Raw genomic sequence first — 20,817 nt, forward strand, 5'->3', positions numbered from 1 at the left:
TCAGCACTACATTTTTGTTCTTTTCAGAACTTTTTGGCATTTGTTGTTGCAATCAATTTGCCGTTCCCTGCTGACGCCTCTTATTGTATTGGTTTTTCAAAATCTTTCATCAGCGCCTCAAGCATTACATTGTTCTTCAATCTGCATCAAGCTCCTACTCCTAAAATACAAAGACCTCAGGGGCTGGGGCCTTAGTGTCTTCACAAGTCACTTGTCTCCGTTACCCTTCCTGAGAGTCGCAGCTTCAGGAATCTTATCATAGAAAGATCCCAGGACAAAACGCTTGAGATACAAAGGCAGAGCCTCAGCAATAAAATCAGAAAATGTTCAGGCCTAACCACCTCTGTAAAACATTGCTTTGAAATGGTTGTTCATATGCAGGGAATGTGAACTCATCAGAAGACTTTTTACTTTCTTGTGAATATTTTCAAGCTAATTTCTATTCTTATCAGAAACTCAACATACAAAGGGCTTTCTGAGAATGTTTGTGAAAATGGAAAACTGTTTTTTTTCAGGTTCAGATCTTTGATTTTTTTTATCCTGATTTTACCTGGTCAAGTACAAAAAAAGGAAGAAAAGGTTTTGAGGGTGACTATAAGGGAGGCTCTGAGAGAAAGCAGTGGAAAGGTAGATTATTTTTTGCTTCACAAGTCCAAGTATTTTTCCCTGTTCTCTCTTCTGATTCACAACAACAAATATAAAAGGATTTTTGCAGCCTTTTTTTTTGGAGTTACTTGCTTTTTAGCAGTAGATGTTTAAATTAAAAAAGTGAAAGAGAAAAGCAAGGATAGATGGGAACGAGTATCAGAGAAGTATAATAGTTGATGGACACTTGAAATTCAAGGGGAAGGGAATAACAGAATGACTCAAGCTATGTCAATTGAAAAAAAGTGTTGTTCGTTTCCTTTTAAACTGTATTTTGAAGCAAAAAACTATAAACATATATTCTTAGATCAAATTCCATCAAACTGCTTTTTCACACAAAATTCTCAAAAAACATGAGTTTGGTACATAACTGGACAGCTCTTCCAGTTGATCTGGAAAAATTATTCTGATCTCTTTGTCCAAGATAATCAATAGCACTTAAAGCATACAGGAGTTCTACATGCAAAATGTTAAAGAGAGAAAAAAATACTTTCTTCTGCTTAATTCTTGCTTTAAATATTTTTATGGCAAATGGTAGACTTTCTGAACACTGTGACAGAGAGCTGTTACTTGTGAACAACAATTTCAATGTTTTTTGGTTGAGTTTTAGCTTAATGTATGAATCCCACGTCCTTGCTGTCACGAAATCTCCATTTTACCACTTTTGCAATATTGCTGGCATATGTCTCCAGCTGTCTGTTGCTGACATAGAATTGCTTGTGATTATCTGATGCTGAGCTGTTCTGCTCTGTTTTTGTGTTTTTAATCTCTCCAACAATACCTGAACATGCTGTGCAGATCGTGATTATTGGGGCAGAATACAATCGTCTTTGAAATTCACTGTCCCACACAGAACATTGGAAATTCTTATGATCTTTATATCCAGGTTGCATGTAAACTAGATTTCTTTCTGATTTCACAATTTAACATTGCAGACTGTTGATTTATTGACTATAACATTAGCATTTTCCAGATTGGCAGACAAATTGCCTTGTAGAAGTGTCTATGTGTATTTATACATCCCCCAAAGGTTAAACTATAGAATATATTTTAATTGCCTAGAGATAACTTGGTAAATTATATCACTAGGACCAAAACTTCTAAACTCAAAAGATGAAAGTTAGGTACTGAAATCCATGTTACTTTCCAAGTAAATAAACCACTCGGCAATACTGATTACTGATGTTCATTAAATATCATCCCAAAGAAACAGCTGCCATTTTAGAGGAATTCTTAAGACAGAGGAAATTCTAATATTCTTCTTAGCCTTCCTAAGCAGGGAGTTTTTATTGATCTTGCTATTTCAGCGAGGACCACAATTAAAAAGACGCCAAACATAAAACAATTAAAATGGGGCATTCATATGTTAATTTTTTTCACTTCCAATTGTCCTAAAATCTGAAGGTGTAAAAAACCAAAACCCCAAACAAGCCAACACATGTAACGCACTGTAAGAGCAGCAAATATGCTCACTGAGAATATTTTGTCAGAGGAAACATAACCTTGGAGCTATTTGAGACATTTAAAAGTAAGCCTAATTGTTACTTACGTTTCTTACTTCCCACTTTGGCAACACTTTTCTCTCTAGAATGCAGACTCCTAAATAAATTACTGAGGACTAACAAGTTTCCTGCAATCAGCTGATTTACAGTAAATGCCCATGTGTGTGCTCTTACAACTGGTAAACATGAGTTAATTCAAACTAGTTTGCTCTCAGTGGAAGAAATATGTTACCCTGCAGTAGCTTGGTCACCTACAAGTGATCAGTAAGAAGTCAACTGGAGTATAAAACATTGAGCCTGAGACTGGGAGACACATGCATTCCTTTCCTGGGGGTTTTGACTCGGTGAAATTATGTGTGTCTAGATGAGGAAAAGGATTTTTACAACTGGAGATGCAGAGTGGGGGTCAGAACTCCTTCAGCCAGATGGGGGAACCAAAGCCAGGCATCTCATTTGTCAGGCAAGGACCCCAGTGAGGAGGTAATCAATAAAAGATGGGAGACATCACTGTGGTGTCCTCCTGGCCTTCCTGGCCAATTTTGAAAGAAGTCTCTCTAAGCCTGTGTTTTGAAAGGAGGTTTACATACACATATCTTCAGGTGAGAATTTCAGGCTGTTAAAGTAAGAAGATGGAGGTATCCTCTTTCAGTCTTTTCTCCAGAGGAGGATGGGAGTTACAACACTCTGTGCTCCATGGTTTCTGTGGATGGGATTTTGGCAGCTTCCACACTGAGCACAGATGGTATTTGAGATCTTGTTCTGAGACAGCCCTGCAGGCTAAGCAATAACTCTGTGGGATTTCTTGGATTGTAAAGCTACAGGTAGGTATCTGAGGGCCACTGGAGTCCTTTCTAGGTCCAACCTCTCTTTGAGTCCATTTCACAATGTGAGATGTGAGCAGGAGTGGTTACTGTCCTTGTTCTTTTTGATTAACAGATTTTTTTAAAAAAATACTGCGATAGTGGTCAGGAGTGATTTCAGTGAGTTTTGGAGAGACCACAGAAAATCAAAATATTTGTGTCACGCACGGTGTGTAAAATGAGTGAAATGCCTCTGTGGGCATTAGCTGGTCACAAAGGTATACATATAAGCCTCAGTGTAGTGAAATTACTCTTTCCTCTTTTTGTTAAATTATAATTGGTGTCCTTGCTAGTAATCATACTATGGGATTAAAGACTATCTTGCTCTTGGAGACTGACTATGCCTTTCATTGTAAAGATAGTCCCTCCAGGTCAGAGGCAAGGCAGATAATGGCATCTACTGAACTGTCCTTACTTGTTAAGAAATGTGCCAATTCTTCACATTTCAAAATTTATCTAAACCATTATTAGCTTACTTCCCAACCAGTTAACTATTTAAAGCAGTATCTTGTGCTACTGCTCTGTGCTGCTTCGGTTTTACCACTTGAAAAAAATTCAGACTTCCTTTGCTCTGTGGTCATTTCTGTCTTGTGTTTTTAGATAAAAACTGCAGGTATGCTTATTTATGTTTACTAAATACTGTGATATATTCTCAGTAGTGACACCTTTTGCTTGTAATATAATCCCTGTTGTCTCCTCACGTATCTTATCTTTTCTATTTTATTACCTCTTATATGTACTAGTAAATAAAAAGGCAGCGAATTTGGAAAATATGGGCTATTCGGAAGAAATTCTGTGTATATCATACCAGAGAATTTGAAAGATTATGGAAATATTTACAGCTCCCAAAGTCAATCTATACATCAAAACTGAATTTAGGGATGGACACAAGTCCTAAGTTTACTGTAGCTGTTCTGGAAAGACTGGTTTTGCAATATTTTCTGTCCTCAGAATAGTAAAACTAGTTATGCTGAATTTAGCAAAGTCTGCAGTGCCCCAGACAGTTTCTTATTTTCATTGACATTATTTTTTCATCAGTTTGGACTGTGTGGTATCTGCAGACAGTGTATGTTCAAAATATTGGATTGCTGTGTTTTTGCATACAAACCTTATAAAGGAAAAGAAATACCAGACTGTGTGTACAAGCATCAAAATTTGATTATATGCAGGATCTAATCTTAATATCACACCATGCTCACTGAAAAGCATTGCGAGAATATTCCAATTCATATTCTGAATGGTGTGTTTCTCTGCAGTCACGTTGCAGAATTCTTACTCCTACCAGGAGAATATCAGTATATTGAACTGAATAAAAATTTATACATTAAATTGCTTATTCAGATGTCCAGCTTTGATGTTTGTAGAGAATTTAAGCAGGAAGCAATATAACCTGAGCTTTGTTTTATTGATATGAGAGGCTAATGTGAGTTACAAAACAGGAAAGAATGAGAAGTTGTATAATATGCTGGAAATGTGAAAAAAATGCAGATTTCAGTTATTAGCTTTCACAGCTGTATTTGCATAGAAATATACTAACGGCTGGATGACATTTCATGCATGAACTTGATAGAGCATCCTTAAACATATTCATGTTAGAAGAGTACTTAAAGGGAACCTCAAACTCAAAAATTCCCATCTGTGTTTAAAAAAAACAGAACTATAGTTTCCCTAGGGTATTCTAGTACAAGATATTTCTTTATGAAACAAAGCTTTCTTTGTTATGAGGAATGCTGTGACAGACTATGAAGGGCCCTCCTTTCTGATCACACTTTAAAAAAGATCCTGATTCCCCTGAATGTTAAATATTATTGCACACTAGATGTTGCTCAGGCTTTTGTGGAAAATACTAGCAAGGCATAAAGCCCCTTGAGGTTTCAAACACCTCTTGGGTTATCCATTTCCTATGCTATTTTCTATTTTGAGGGAACACCTTCCTTGTAAGCAGGGCAAAGATGAATGCTGATTTTCTATGCTGTCTGATATAAAAGGAATTACTCTTCCTTGAAGATCTAGAAGAATTCCTGTTGGGGTCTATCATGGTTATCCCATGATACAAATTTTTGGGAGTTGGGTGACACCAACTCTGTCCAGTTAACATTTGCTTGGTGGTTTTTGGTTTTGTTTTTTTTTGTTTTGTTTTGTTTTAAAAATTCACTTTATAGTGCAGACCAGGTGCAGCTTCATTTGTAATTCACAGTTGATAAAGCTGTCTGGTCCTCATAGGAGTGGAGAGGTTCATGGAGTATAGTGAAGGTTTTTATATCAGTGAGCACTTGCACTTTTCAATTTCCAGCAGTTTCAGCATTCAGTTTGCCAACTGTGAAGAATTATGTTCTTCTAATTTAAATGTGATTATTAACAAGACACAGCTGAGGAAGGCACTTTTCTGAAATATTCCGAGGATTATTCCTGCTCTGTTATCTCCCATTCACCTTCCACAACAGGATTTTACATGCTCACATTAGTTGATGTTCTTCAGAAGAGTTGCTGGTCCATCTCTGATTGTGACTTTCACTAGAAGTAGGAAACTCTACCTTGTCTTCTGAAGTGGTGAGATGTGAGCACTAATTCCTGGGAATATTTTCTAAAAACTCACTTTATACTGAAATATAGCCAGCCCTGAAAGGGATTAGAAAGAGTATGACAAGAGTATGAATTAAAAAGCACGGGGGTGTGAAAACATATCTCTTTAAGCAGTTTTGACTCTGCCCTCACTTACACAATCCCATTCCTCCTGCTGCTGATTGTCAAGAACCTTCCAAAACAGCAAGAACCATCTCTAGAGCCTGTCCGGTCTCCTGCTAAAATCAGACTTCTGAAGGAAAGGGGAACTGTATGTGGAGGTACCATTCTGGACAAAATGCAGTCAGTAGTAGTTGACCTCCTTTTCTTCTGTTCATATCCCATATTACTTGTGCAAACCTCTCAAGCGGAATAGGTGTATGCAGAAAAGGGCTGCAGGATCGTTTTCCCTGTCAGTATGAGATATAAATGCTGGTTCAAGACAGAACAGTGCTGTACAGATGTGAGAATAGAAAACCAAAATGGAAATATTATGAAAAAGGGTCATTAATACTGTCTTACTCAGAAGCTCTGTCTAAAGCATAACATAATCACAGGCAGCATCTAGTAATGATTTTACACTGAAGCCCAAAGGTTACAAAAAGAGTTTAGTCCTTGTCAAATGAAAGTCACTTTGTCATCTAAGGTACAGAAGGAATCAAATTCTTGGAGTGGTGCAAAATCTCTGTATGTAAAGCTACTTTTAGAGTCATGTTAGTAAAATGTCTGTCAAAAGCCAGGGAAAAGTCTGGTTTAAAAAAAGAAAGGGAAAATCTCACATCAAATTTCCAGATAGAGTGAAAATATATAGGCTGAAGCCATCAGTGGATGATAGTAGCAATAAAGATCATTTGGGCTGCAACAGCAATATTGTCTTCAGAGCAGTTCTCGAAGACAGTGGCAGTGGTACCAGAAGGACGTTTTAAAGGTAACTCCATGCACGAGTCAGCTCAAAGAAAATGTATTTCCTGCTTTCCTCTCAGGCAAGAAGTTTATAGCATGGAAAACAGCATACTGCCTGAGTACAGAAGATGGTATTTAGCAGGGTGGGAGCTGAAAGTCATGATGATCTGAGAGTCATTTCCAGCTCCTAGACAACCCAGATTCTGGCTCCCGCTGAGCAAAGGACTGGGTGAGACTGGGGAGAACTACTGCCTCACACAGAGGCAAGATAGGGCCGACTGGCAGTGTCTCCTGATTCCTGTTGACTTTCTGTGGACACATTTAACCTGTAATTTGGAAAAGGAAAATACAGTCTGGCACACATTATTGAAGGGTTGCCAATCCCAGATCTATCCATTGCATAGCGTGCCAGAATGGGAAAGATAAGTATCTTACAGTCCAGTATCCACAGCAACAGACACTGGAATTTTATCTTTTCAATACATATAAAAACCCAAAGGAAATAATTACTTTTTCATTTTCCAGGTTTATAATAGTAATAATGACCTTTAGGTCAGGAATTTTCAGCAGTTAATGACTGTCTGGCTTTTTCTTTGGCCCTTGGTTTCTCCAGCCAGTCATTAACAGTGAGGAAAGTGCCTTCTCCAGTGGTCACTTTGGCTTTATCACTACCTTTTCATACTACAGAATATACCAGCTGGGAAATAAGTGTCTCCTATGCGAATGGATCCATAAAGTCTTCCTTAGGTTTCATTTCTTTGAAAGAATATTCTGTTAGGACGTGAGAGTTTAATGTAAAAGATGATTGAGTATAATCCTCAGCCCCAAGAAAGGTTAGATCACTCTCAGGAATTGGGACTAAATAGCTTTGCAGTGATGCCCTTCCTCTTCTGAGGATGGTTTAAGGCCATAGATCTCAAAAGATTAAATCTTAAGAATTTATCTATGTAATCTAGGTTCCCATACTATCCTCTTGGTATTGGAGTGCTTTGGAAATTATATGTGGACACAAATATTTTCTCATCCATCTTCTAGGATCATACAGGAATAGGACCTTCCCCCCCCCGCTCCCCCCCCCCCCCCCATTGAATTTTATAAGTAATCATTGTGACACTGAAAGCAGAATGTGGCAACAGTGTCTCGAGAGTTAAAAATTATTTAAAAATCTAAAGGGGAACAACACTCTGGAATCCTGCCCTGCTCTGTTTGTCTAGCTAGTAGATTCCTCCCTTCCAACCACCTCACTATCTCAAAACACCTAGAAGCTGTAAATGACTTTGTTCAGAGGAAGATTCATTTATACCTGGAAACGACTTTATTTTGTACTTTATCATAAGATAAAAAATGAGATACTATGGAACAGAGGTATCTTCTGACCACCCTATTGATCATATTCTTGGTAAAAATCAACCAGATTGTGAGTAGATTGTATGCATGTACATACATAAACCTTTGAACAGTCTTCAGTTCTTGTGCATTGTTATTTAGTTATTCTTTAAGCTTTATGACTTTAAATGCCATTGTTAAAATACAGTGTTACCTAAAAATATTGTGAATATATCTTTCCTTCGGGGTGTATTTGAGCTTGAAAACAATTGTGTAAGAAATGCACTACTTGGAGTACAAATAAATTCACAAGAAAACAGTAACATTTTCTAAACCACATATTGAATGTGCAGGGATTCCTAGCAGTGGTCCAGTGTACTGGTATTGCTGAGTAGTCAGGTAGTAGTGAACCCCCTCCACTTGAATGGTAAAACAAAATGGGAATTTCTTCAATAGTAGATTTAAAATCAATATGGTGCCCCTTGAGGCTTTAGTATTAAACATGGAAGTAATGTGACTGATGAGCCCAATTTTAATGTTTTGCTGTGAAAGAGATTTAGCACCTGCGTAACTATTATTGGTACTATTAGCTTTTCATTTTATATCTTTAAGTGAAAACACAGCATGCACATCAAAACAGCAGGTATCAGCTTTTGCTTTAACACTTTTTTTACTTTTCAAGAAAAATAAAAGCAGCAAAATATAGGTAGTGTTCCAGAAAACAGCCACTCAGGAGTCCCACAACGGCTGGAACTGTGCTTTGTGGTTTCCTGACTCTTGGAGTGACACTTTTACTTTTTAAGCTGAAGCTTCATTTGTATTTTGAAAGTCTGACAATCTACTTCTCAGCAGGGTTGTGTTGTTACTAAAAGGCTGGACTTGCTAGAGGATTTAAATCTGGTGAGAATCCAGTAATTCCCCTAACAATGAGTTTTAAAATCTAGACCTTTAAAATAGCTTTGCGTCTTTAAACCTCAAGCTAACCTCAGTGTTAAAACAGCTGGCTAACCATTAGTAGAAATGGGAAAGGTCCAAAGGAAAGGAGTGACAATACTTGTGTGTTTCATTCTGTGCTTAAATGGATCTTTTCCTCAGCTTCACAGCTAACCAGTGCAGATTATTTATAGATTTTAAAGCCAGAAATTAACACTGTTCTTGTAAGCAGAAGAGAAATGTATGGATCATTATTAATTCTTTAGCATTATAATGCCTTCTGGCTCAATGTGTGTGCTGGGGACCAAGTGTAAACACGCATTTATCATCCCGACTCTTTAATCTGTTCCCAAAAACGTCCTTCAGTGGAGAATAGTGAAACAGCCTTTCTAAAGGATCTGAGACCTTTTTTTGCTGCTGATCTTCACAGCCTTTGCTGTAATTGAACTTTCAAATGTAAAATGCTGCAAATACCAGTTTAGAGTGTTCCTTTTCTGGGGGAAAAACAAACAAACAAACAAACAAAAAACAACCAAACAAAAAACCCTCACTATGACACTAGTTGCCTTCCCATGAAGTCTTTCAGTTTTCTTTCATTGGAGCAAATTACCCAGGCCTCGTTGGTACCTAAAGAGATCTTTCCCCTTCCAAGTCAACCTAATTTTTGAGTCCTTAGCTTCTCTTCGTTTCCCCTGTTATTTCCAGTTTCTCCAGTTTCCTGTGTTCCTTTTTCTCGACAGCAGTCTTAGATGTTGCTAACAGAATTCAGCTGCACAGGAAATACAATCCTGGTAAGAGTCAGTGTACTCAATCCCTCACTAGCCACTGAACTTAGTGGGACAAAATTGTCCTTCACATAATTTTAACAGTGTCCACAGAATAATTCCAGCTATCAGTCTGTCCTGTCACCTTTCTACGGCTCCTTTTACCTCCATTGTAACACGAGGTAGAGGAGATAGGAGCGCTACAGCAGCTGTTATTGTTTGATCAGCAACACAATCTTTGCTGGGATTTCATTTCCCTTGCAGCCTAGCTACTAGAATACATTTGTCATCCATACTTTGTAGCAGCCTTATATTTGCCTGCAATTACATACCAGTCTGGCAAAACTTTATTGTTAACATAAAGTACTGCCATTTAAATCCCCAATCTTAAACTGAAGTATTTGCAAAACTCCGTAATTGCTAAAATAATAAAGCTGCCATTATTGTATGGGAAGTTTACAGCTTGTTACTGAAATACTTACATCGGCTTAACTACACCTGTATGCATTTCCATATGTTTTCATGTGTTGCTTAAGAGACAGACATTTTTCTGAGCATAACTATAAGTTTCTGATACTTCCACAGAATGGCTGAGGTTGGAAGGGACCTCTGGAGGTCACCTTGTCCAGCCCCCTGCTCAAGCAGGGCCACTAGCAGCAGGTTGCCCAGGACCATGTCCAGATGGCTTTTGAGTTATCTCCAAGGATGGAAACTCCATAAGCTGTCTGGGCAACCTGTGCCTATGCTCAGTCAAAACTTTACTTCAGGTTTTCCAGCTTGCGGTCTGTTCCCATGTACTAAGAAGTCTGTAAAAGATAACTAGGAAAAACAAGTTCAGCGTAGTTAAACTCAAGGTAATGGGTAGAGATAGTACTGCAAAGGCTTAGGGATATGCAAACCAGAAAATACATTTTGGTTTCATTTTGTGTTGGCTTTTTGCAAACAGAAAACCAGCGAAGCCTCTCACTTGCTGTTTATTACTCATTCTGTGATTTTTTTTTTTTTTTTTGCCTTTAAATAATTCTCCATGTATTCTTGTTCTGCTCCTAAGGCTGATAGGGTAAAACAGACCTCAGCATTAGAAACTTGGGTAAGAGTTTGCTGTGAACCATAGGCAATGTTGCCACATTATTCTTTTTTCTTACAGGAAGCTCAAAGCATCCATACTCAGTATTTATGCATCTAAAACCTTGGGAATTTGTGCTAAAAATGTCACTTTCTCTAGCTCTTGTTCTTACACACCTGCAGAGAATTTCTCAACTCTCCGTGTTGTTTTGGGGGAGGGCAGGGAAGCTTTGAGCTCTCCCAATGATCTGTACCATTGTTTGCAGGTGGTTCTGCATTACCCTAAAGACCTTCAGGTAAAAACAGATGTTCAGTCTGTTGATACTTGGCAGATGAGCGTGGCGTTCTGTGTTGTTTTGTTTGGCCACAAAGGATCTGGTCTCCTCACATGGCCACAGCCTCTCACGGGTCCCCCCTACCCCTTCTCTCTGCACTCGCTGGCACTGCGCTGGCCTAGGAGCAGAGCGCCCCGTGTGCCACCTGCACGGACGGCCTGCTTCTCTGCAACAGGTGTAAGAAGTTTTTAACTTGGAAAAAGAGTTTCCCGGAGCCTTTATTGGGGATGAGTTTGAGCAACGGAGCCCTGAGGGCAAGCGCCTCAGCCAGGACCCTGTCAGCCCAGCGACGCCATCGCCGAGGCCGAGGGGCGGGAGCCGTCCCTCAGGCACAGGTGCCTGGCGAGTACGAGCTGACGCCCCGTCCGGCCCTACCCTCGAAAGCCTCTCGGACGGCGGCACCTGCCCGCCCCGCCTCGCCGCCCGCACCAGCACCCGCCGCGGCGGAGGTGCGAGGCCGCTACCGGGGAGCCGGGACAGGCCTGGGCCTGCCGGGCGACGAGCCCGCGCCCCGCGGAAGGGCCGGGGCACGCCCGGGGCCGCCGGAAGAGGTGTTTCCGCATGGGCCCCGGGCGGGCCGAGGCGGGGGAGCCGGGCGGGGGCTGCTCCTCCCGCGGCCCGCCGCCACCCGGCCCCGGCCCCCACCCGCCGCTCGGCAGCCCGGCTCGCGTCGCTCCGCGTTGGATTGCTCGTGCCTGCCCGGAGCTGGCGGCTGCCCGGCTGGCGGCGCGGCCAGGCGAGCTCAGCCGAGCGCAGAGGCGGATTTTGAGGAACAATAACAGAGCGGGGAGCGCGGGACCGGCGCGGCCGCCCCGCCCGCCGCCGCACCATGTACGCCTTTGTGCGGTTCCTGGAGGACAACGTCTGCTACGCGCTGCCCGTCTCCTGCGTCCAGGACTTCAGCCCCACGTCCCAGCTCGACTTCGACAACCAGAAGGTCTACACGGTGTACCGCAACCCCGAGGAGGCGGAGGAGGACGACGAGAGCCCCGGCGAGTGGGGCGACCGCCTGCTGCTCCACAAGGCCCAGATCCTGGCGCTGGCAGGTGAGGGCGGGCCGGGCCGGGCCGCGGGGGAAGGGGGGGGTGGGCCGGGCCGGGCCGGAGGAAGCCCCAAATGCCGCCGCCCCCTCCCCGCTGAGGTGGGGGAGGGAGGGAGGGAGGGGGAGGGGAGGGGGCGGCATCGCGCCGACACATGCTCAGAGCCCGGGCGGCACATGGCGGGCGGGGGGCGCGGTGAGGCGGGAGGACGGAGATGGGGGGGGGGGGGAGCGGCGCGGCGGGGCTCCCACTCCCTCCCGGAGCACGGCGGGGCCGGGGCGGCCCCAAGCCCGAGAAGGGCTCGCCGGGGGAGGGGGGGGGGGGTCCCAGGGGGCGGCTGCTCGCGGCCGGGGAGCGTCGCGCTCCTGCATGAACTCTCAGGCGTGGTGCTTCTCCGGAGCGGTTTCCAAAATAAGCGTGAGCCCCTGGTAGTACCCATCGTTACACTGCGGCGGGGATGAAATCAGAAACTTAACAAAAAAAAAAAAAGTTAAGGTTTTCATACACAGTGTATTTATAGGGCATGGAGTCATTTCTGTATCTTTGCAGTTTGGCGGCATGTTGCCAAATTAGAAGGGTGCTGGTTTATATCTACTTTGTTAGTTTAAGTGACTTCACAAATTGGAAGGCAATAGTGGAACCAGACCTTTAGATACTATGCTTGTTAAGCTTGGTGTTGCTACGTTTGGTTTGTTTCATGTTTAACTTACGAATGTCTCTCTGGCTAAGAGGGCTAATTAAAGTGTATATTAAGAAATAAACCCATATTTTGGCCATTTAAATGAGTTCAGCTCTTGTGAGATAGCGCTTCTGCTATGTGTCCTCCCAAATCACAACTCTTTGGCAGCATGTTGTCTTGAAGACTTTCTGTGGTTCGGTTGCAGCCACAGAAAACACGTTGCCATAGTCAGAGTTGACATAGAAAAGAAGTTTGATTTTTTTTTTTTTTTTTTTTTGGTAGCAAATTACTGGCTGGTGTGGACTTGCCTAATCAGCTATTGAAAGATGGTGACAACCATTTGAAATGTCCTCTCAGCAAAGAGGACGTTGGGTTCTGATCCTGACTTTTCCACTTGGAGAGAAATACTGGTTACATCTGTGTTCCCAAATAAGGAATGGGCTTAATAAGCTCTGCTGTCTAGTATTGAGTTCTAAGAAGGCAACACTGAGTTCTGATCTCTCGGAGTAACTTGGTGTTAAAGTCATGTAAAACTAGTATTTTTTAATTTTACTTTTATTTTTGAAAATAAAACTTCCTAAACCAGTTCAGCCTGGTGGTGGTCCATTTGGTCCCTGATTCGGTGACTTTTATCATTATCCTGTTTCCAGTAGTGGCCATAAATGGATGCCTGGAAAGAACAAGAAACAGGCAAACATGTATGTTGTTTCCCTGTAAATCTTTTCCAATTTCTGAATATTTGCAACTCCAGGAGTTCAGGAGAACTAATGAGATAGCGGGAGAATCCACTTCTCTGGTAGGCTGAGTTTTTGTTGTCCTGTGCCACCCTGTGTTTTGTCTGTCCTGTGTATAACAGAGAAGAATTGGTATATGAAGTGTTTCTTGCAAGTTACCTGTTGCATCCATGGGAGACAGCACTGTCAGTGTTCTGGGTTTGCTTGGCCTTTTCTCAAAGGCATCCCAGTTGGACTTCACCTTCCTCTTTCTCAAGAGGGAACTGCAGCAGCAGTGCCCTTTCTGTTCCTCATGTTCATCTCAACATAACTAAAGCATTTCAGAGAAATATTTAGTAATAGGCGTTTTGCTGACATGTTGCGCCTACCAGGTTGCCTCAGTTTTCCAGCAGAAAGCGCACCTACTTTCTCAATTCCCTTGTTCCAGGCAGAGTCTGTACGTACCTAAGAGAAGTGTTCTTCTGCACGGTTTCCCTGTTTCATCTCTCTTGAACCAGAACAAACCAGTATAATTCAGTTTTCTCCAGAGAACAAGACTTGTTACCTGTATTAGTGATTTGCACTAATTGCTCCCCAGAGATTTTAATTTCTACAGGAAATTCTCCTGCTGAGCCAGGAACACAGAGAAACATACAGCTATCTTTATTGCATCTGTCACATCTCAATATATCTGACTAGATCTGTAATTTGTATGCTTGGAGAACTTCTCACCTGAACAACAAATGAATCTTTACTTCTGTTCTTCTTTCCACCCTGTACCATGTAAAAATGCCATAATTTAATTAATCCTTCATATATAACATGTGTTTACTTACTTTTAAAGTTGTCACTTTCTCCCCAGAGTTTTAATATTGGTGTTTGGTTTTATTATGGTTAAAGTCTTGGGGAGAAAAGTTGATGTTATATGAAGACATCTTGGCACATTTTTTTGTTTATAATGACCAACTCTATTTTTACAGATTATGACAACTTTTTATGGCAAACATTGCAAGTCTGATGTTATGCAAACTGCTTATTTAGTTTAAAAAATAATTTTACAAGCCTGCAGTAACATTTCACATACTAGTATAGAACTTTTCATTCTAAAGGATTCCAGCCCTCTTAGTAGTAATGTAAACAATGTGTATAAATTTGCTTTTATATGTAAAATATACATACTAAGTTGATTTTGAATTTTTGCAAGGAACCCTTGCTTGCACAAGTTAGTTCATCGCTGACTTCAAGGATTTACTGCTTTGGTCCAAGAACAGGCCTCAGGACCAAAGTCCTGGTGCAGATATTAAAGTAAAGAAACAAACAACAACAAAGAATAGAGGGGGAAAAAGTCATCTTTTTTTGAGCCTGTACAGTGTTCTTTTACAGTTTGAATGGTGTCTGATTTTCATACACTAGTTTAACAAGGCTGCTCAAGTAAGCAAAGTCGTACCTATTGATATATATTTTCATGATCAAACACTACCCATGCAGTGGGAGTTAATCATAGTCTGAGAAACAGATCCACTTGGTTTTCCTTTCTAGTGACTGAAAAAAAGGAACGAGTAGAGGAAGAACACAGGTACAAGACTCATATTAGCATCACAATTTTTTTTTTTCTTTTAGGAAGAGTTTTCCTTTTCTGTTTTGTTTAAAGAAATTTAGGTACTTTTCAAACTTTTACCCTTGTGAAGTAGGAGTTCACACAGGGATAAATACACATTCAGCCCTATAGTACAAAGTTTTATTGGAACATTGGTTGTGTAAAGAGTTCATGAAACAATTGTCCTTATTTGAGAGAGTCTAGAAGCAATTGTTTGATCCTTTGTGGCGAGATTGGATGGTTGGAAGCCTGTACACTTGTGAGGAATATTGTTGCTGCAGAGGAGAGAGCACTGCTGTAAAGGTATCACAAATTTAAGAAGGAAAAAAAAAAAAAGAGCAAAGTAAGTTGGGCATGCTTAGAACCTCAAGTAATTGTGATAGATTTGGTATGTTGAGGAGATAAACACTGTCTTCTTTTGAGTACTTAAGTAATATGTAGTAGCATTACAGCGGAGTGATAGATGAACCCTGAGCAGCTGCACACTTTTCTTGTGTCTGTGTGCGTATGGCTGGGAACTGCTGATAGTGGTCGTACGTGTTGGTCTGGGAACCTTTGACTTTCGAAAAAGTTAGCCAAAGACTAGGGCTCAAACCAGACAGGTTAACCCCCGACGGAGACAGTTCTAAGACCTTTGAGCCATAGAAGGCATATTAAAATAAATGTTTTGTGCCATAGCAAGTTCAGTGTTTGGTTAACAGGCAACCGATGCTATGTAGTAATAAAGGAATGATTTTATTTACCTCTTGAATGGAAAATATAGCTCAGCAAACTAGAGTTTTGCTATATAGCAGCTTTTTGAGGCAGCATGTTAACTGGTCTATCTCGTTGAGAATGCAAAAACAGTAGATGATTTTCCAGAAAGAGTTTGAGTCTGCCTTTCTGATCATCCACGCCCTTGCATTTTTTTTTTCTTTTCTGTCCTCTCCTCAAAATGCTGAAAAGCTGTTTTTCTGGTCGCTCTTCTTGAAATATGTGTGCTACTTGCAACTTTTTCACATTTGTTCAATATAGTCGCTAGCAGAATTTTGTCTATAAGCACATGCACCTTATAGGAGCTAGCGTGATCCCTAGGTGACCCTGTTGGAGCCTTTTCTTGCTTTGGAAAGTGATGAGTATTGGGTGGAATGAACTGAAGTTCAGAGACTTCTTAAAGTTCACTACTTTGGTCTACGTTTGTTAACAAGTTGATAGTGACTATCTTCTAATTGGAGGCATTCTTTCCTGTCTACAGTAAATAATTGTTCTCTCTAGCTGCTGCCCTCAACATTTCCCACCCACACAATCATAACAAACGCATCTCCATCAGATTCTCATGGTAATTCCCTAGCTGCCACAGTAGTTGTGTTAATACCTGTGTGCATTCATGTTCTTTCTTGCCCCCTTATAAAATGTTATGCTCCACTTCTTATTAAAATAGGCTAGGCAATTTTTTAAATCTTTACCTCACCGTGAGCTGTACAGGCTTTTAATTTGCTGTGTATTTTAGAAAGAAGTAAAATCTCTGTTTCTAGAACAATTTTAAATTAAATGATTCTAGGACTGAGTTTTGAGTAAGGTTGAGGATGGATGCACCCTCAAGAAGTTGAAGCAGGTTTCTTCGATATGTATAACTGATGGAGGAAAGACTATTTGTCAAGTGCTAGAAAAGGTGAAAATTTACAAGATGAGATCTTGGATTATATCAAGAATATACAAAATTTTGGTGAGGAAGTGGTCTTGATGTATAACAGTAATGTGAAACTTACAGGTATTTCTGTAGTCTTGTGCATCTTCATGTGTTTGTTTTTTCCTTGTTGTGCTATTCAGACAGCTTGGGGAGTTGGAGTACGTAGAGCAGGTTATAGCTGTGGCCACTGTGTACCCATGCTCTATCCCACGTTCATACATAGCCCACAGGTTGCATTTCCTTTCCCGGGGCAGTCTGTGGACCAAATGAACTATTGTGGTAGGGACAGCATTTGCTAACTCTTTGTTCCTGGAAAGCTCTAGGTCTATCCCCTATCATGATGTGCAGCTCATATGGTGTGTGACAGGGACTTGGGGAGAAATAGCACCAGGAAAAAAATCAAAAGGCCTGCAACTGCTTCTTGGGTGTTCCCAAGTATTGCCCTGAGTAAAGAAGTGCCAGGAGGAGGCTGTAGGAAACCTTCCAGTAGTGGTAGTGATTCCTCACAGGCTCTTTTTTTAATTTGTTTGATTTTTTTTTTTTTTTCTTGGGATAGTTCTGGAGCACCTGTGGATGAGCTTGTGTGTCACTGCCCTTGAGCAGCAAGTCCAGCTCTTCCTAACTGTTCTGTCTATCTGCTGTACCTGTGCATTGGGTCTTGCCATGTGAATGGCCCTCTGTGGTCATTGAGAGAAAGTAAGCCCAGCAGGTTAGGCAGTGCTGAAGTAATCTTGTTCAAAATATGATTTTTTTTTTTTTTTTTAACTTTCTACTGTGATATTTGAGGTGCATGGCCTACTTTGTCAGATACTTCACTGGCATGCTACTGCTGTGTTACCTTTTCATCAGGTGAAAGATCTGGCTGTATGCAGAGGTTCACCAAATCATTTTGTGTAACAGAGTAACTACATCACACTCTTAAATACAGTCCTGAATACAAGTGTGGCAGTATCATAAAGAATATTTAAAGCTAAATTTTACGCTCATTTTGTGTTTGATCCATTTCTGGTTTATTATTAACTCTTTTGATGAAGGGTGGGGTTTTTTCCCCTTCTAAATTCTACTGTAGGAGCATATCTAAGGTATGAAGGGCTTATACAAAGGGACAGGTTTTTTGTGTCATTTCTGTTTGTTTAGCGTTGAAGTCTTATTATGGCACATTTGTGCAAAGCTTAAATGGCAGCAGCAAAAAAATTTTGGAACTTTTAAAACTGTAGCTGGTAAGTAGTGACTTGGCGTAACCCTTATGATAGTGGTGATGGTTATATGTCATCAGCAGGATAAAGTGCCAGTAAAAAGGAATTAAAAAACTGGGATTTATCTGTGCGAGAAGATTTTACTGTTATATTTAGATTTCTCTTATCCTGTATCACTGTGCTTCTTCTGGAAGTAAATATCTTTTTTTTGTGGTTTTTTTTTTTTTTTTGGTCTTAAACCCTTCCCAACTGACCTGCTTGTTCCTCAGTCACATTTGCTTTTTGCTTCACCCTAATAGTCAGAAGTCACTTATTTATTTATTTTTATGACATAAAGACATACAGGTGACCTACACTGTTGTTATTTCTCTTGGTCTTAGTACATACATTGCATTACATACAACATTTATAAGCATAACTGGTGTTACAAGTTTAACTACGATACAATAAAAGTATGAATTTCAGGATTTTAATAAAATTGACTGCAAAGATAGTATGGTTATGGTAGCTATGGTAACTAACACTTACTAATTGAAATATGCTAAAATTTGCAGGGGAGTGAAAAGGGGAAAAAATGTAAGTTAATGTTTTTATTTTCATAATTTAACAGTAAAACATTTTTTTCCTAGTGGATTGCCTAAGTGCCAGTCAGTTGATTATTTGCTTTTTTAAAGAAACCCTTTAAAAATAGTAGAGGCTGAACCACATTGTAATTTTTGTATGTAAACTAAAAAAATGCATAAATCTACCCACTATTTCCATAGCAAGCTCATTCCTTGGGCAGAGATAGTTGTGGAGGCTTCCTGGAGTGTTCCTGTAGGCTGCTGCTTTATCTACTGAATAGCTGGTAGGCAATATCTCCATGGCTTTGTGGCTTTTGTGATCATGAAATCATAATCAGGCTTTGGTCTTAATATAGTTTTACAGTATGATACAGACTGACTGGTCAGGGCTGCCAGATTGACAAATTGTAGCTGTCATTGAGATTGATGATCTGTTTAAATGAACTTTTGAACTTTTAAAGAAAGAAATAGCTTTTATTATAAATAGTTTTTCGTAAAATATTTATAATGTTCAAATTTTTGAAAAATAATTCCCATAGTTGAGTTTCATATGCAGGTACAGAGGAAAGATTGAAAAGATAGCATTTTAATATCTAACTTGCTTTCAAGGTTTCTTCTTTTTATTTTAATGGTAATATTGTATTATTGTATTTGTTTCAAAAAGGATTAAGAGAGTTGTTCCATAATAGCTATAATCCTTTGTGTTCAACATGTTCAGAGTATTGTACAAATATTAACAAATCTGCACAACACTTCAGAGGGGTATATGGGGACAGTAAGATGGAAAGGTTGAGTTATACAAGGTCAGTATTTAAGTAAATATTGGATCCAGGATTAAAACTGTCCCCAGTCTTGTAAAGAGCACGATTTCCTGTTTCTCAGCATAATGTCTTGTCTTTACTTGATCTTCCAGCTCCATCAGTTTCTACTGCAGACAAACACTCTTCTAAGACCACTAAAAGTTAAATGGAAGGGAGAGTTCTGCTGACAAAGAATAAAAGAGTAATAATTATTTCTAGCAGAGTTTTAGTTTTGAGCCATGTTGCTTTTGGTTAATTATTTTTGAAGACACTTTATATTAACTTTTACGTTAAGAAATAGATTTCATATTAATAATGGAAAATAGGAAAGAAGATATATTTAAGTTTTTCTTGCAGCGCGGGTCTGACATATCTGGGCTGATACTCTGTAAATCTGAACAGTCTGCTGATGAATGAACACGTGCAAAAGGAGAATGTTACAAAACATTCGAATGTCTTCATGTGCATTAGAAATTTGACTACAAATGGGGGTGCATATCAAAAACTCTCACTCCTAGCAGTATTAAACTGAATATCTGTTTTTCCACTAGAGGAAAAAGTGTGCATTCTCACCTCAACATTTGTTCCTTCAGTAGCTGGCATAGTTGATTTGTTTTATGTGAGAGCAGCAGCAGGTCCATGCTCTGTGAATTTACTTGTATTATTATATCGAATATTAATGAGAGACAGCCAGTCTTGATGTGGGACTTCAGACAGAACTTAGAGATAAAAGTTGTTGATATGATCTGCTTTTGTAGGAGTTTGGCTCCTTAATCTTTCTCTCTGTTCTTTAGTGCCTTTGTACGAAACAGGTGTGGCTTTCTCTCTGTCATCAGTGATCAGTCTTGATTCGGGCTTCTGGCACATCATCCTTCTTACCCATCATCTCTAAACCTGTCAAGTGCTAGTTTAAGACCTTTCTATCTTGCCTTTTCCCAATTTGATTAGGAATTATTTTCACTCTGTTTCCTATTCTTTACACTTAATTGAAATTCACTTCACAAGATTTAACAGCCTTTTTGGCCAGTTCCTCAAGAGCATGTTTTCACCTTCACGTGCTTACTGGCCCTGCCTGTCACAGTGCGACTCGATATGTTGTTCTTCCCTGACTTCTTTGTTCACTCTTCTTTTTGTTCTGAAGACATTCTTCTAGTCACTTGTTTGTGTGTTTACTGTCATCTCCTCTTTCTGGAGAAGTGCTGCAGGGCTATTTAGTTCTTAAATTTTTGGGGGTGATACTAGCCCAGATGATGGCAACTCTCAGCTCTACCTTTTTATTCCTGACTTTTCTCAGTTAAATTTGTTGTCAGCTTCCCTTTCTGACATTCTTATGCAGAAATCTTTCTTTCAGCTTGTGCTTAGGATGGCCCAACGTACTCTCCCACCATTTTTTATCTGTTTCTCTTGATTTTAGAGTGGGGAGGGGAAACCATATTTTCTGTCATTCCCATCCCAAAGTCTTACTGTTTCTTATTTTTCATCTGTGCTGTTGCTTATGTCCAGCTTTACCTTTCTGTCAACTAAATATACTTCATGTAGTGTTTTCATTGTGCTCTGTGTTTATTTTTGTAATCTCTTTCTCTGTCCTTCCAACAAAGCTCTCTTAGTCTGCAAAAAAAATGCAAAACAATATAGTAAATTATACTATCCAAATACTGACTTGAC

General features: G+C 40.1%; 1 protein-coding gene across 4 annotated transcripts in view; it reads left to right on the top strand.

The window, feature by feature from the left end:
• LOC309590531 (BEN domain-containing protein 5) overlaps window positions 1-20,817 on the top strand; it is a gene marked incomplete at both ends in the record, with an annotated part of 962,813 nt that overhangs the window by 566,950 nt on the left and 375,046 nt on the right. Inside the window, one exon of one of the 4 annotated variants that reach the window (XM_082311815.1) lies at window positions 11,534-11,941. The exons of 2 other annotated variants lie outside the window; for them this stretch is intronic. In XM_082311815.1, coding sequence (XP_082167941.1) covers window positions 11,725-11,941 — 217 coding nt within the window. Of the gene's footprint in view, window positions 1-11,533; window positions 11,942-20,817 lie in introns of those variants that run through there. One more of the 4 variants, XM_082311816.1, reaches the window with a different exon arrangement.

This window comes from Platalea leucorodia (genome assembly GCF_965183815.1).
Source record: "Platalea leucorodia genome assembly, chromosome: 5".
NCBI classification, from domain to species: domain Eukaryota; kingdom Metazoa; phylum Chordata; class Aves; order Pelecaniformes; family Threskiornithidae; genus Platalea; species Platalea leucorodia.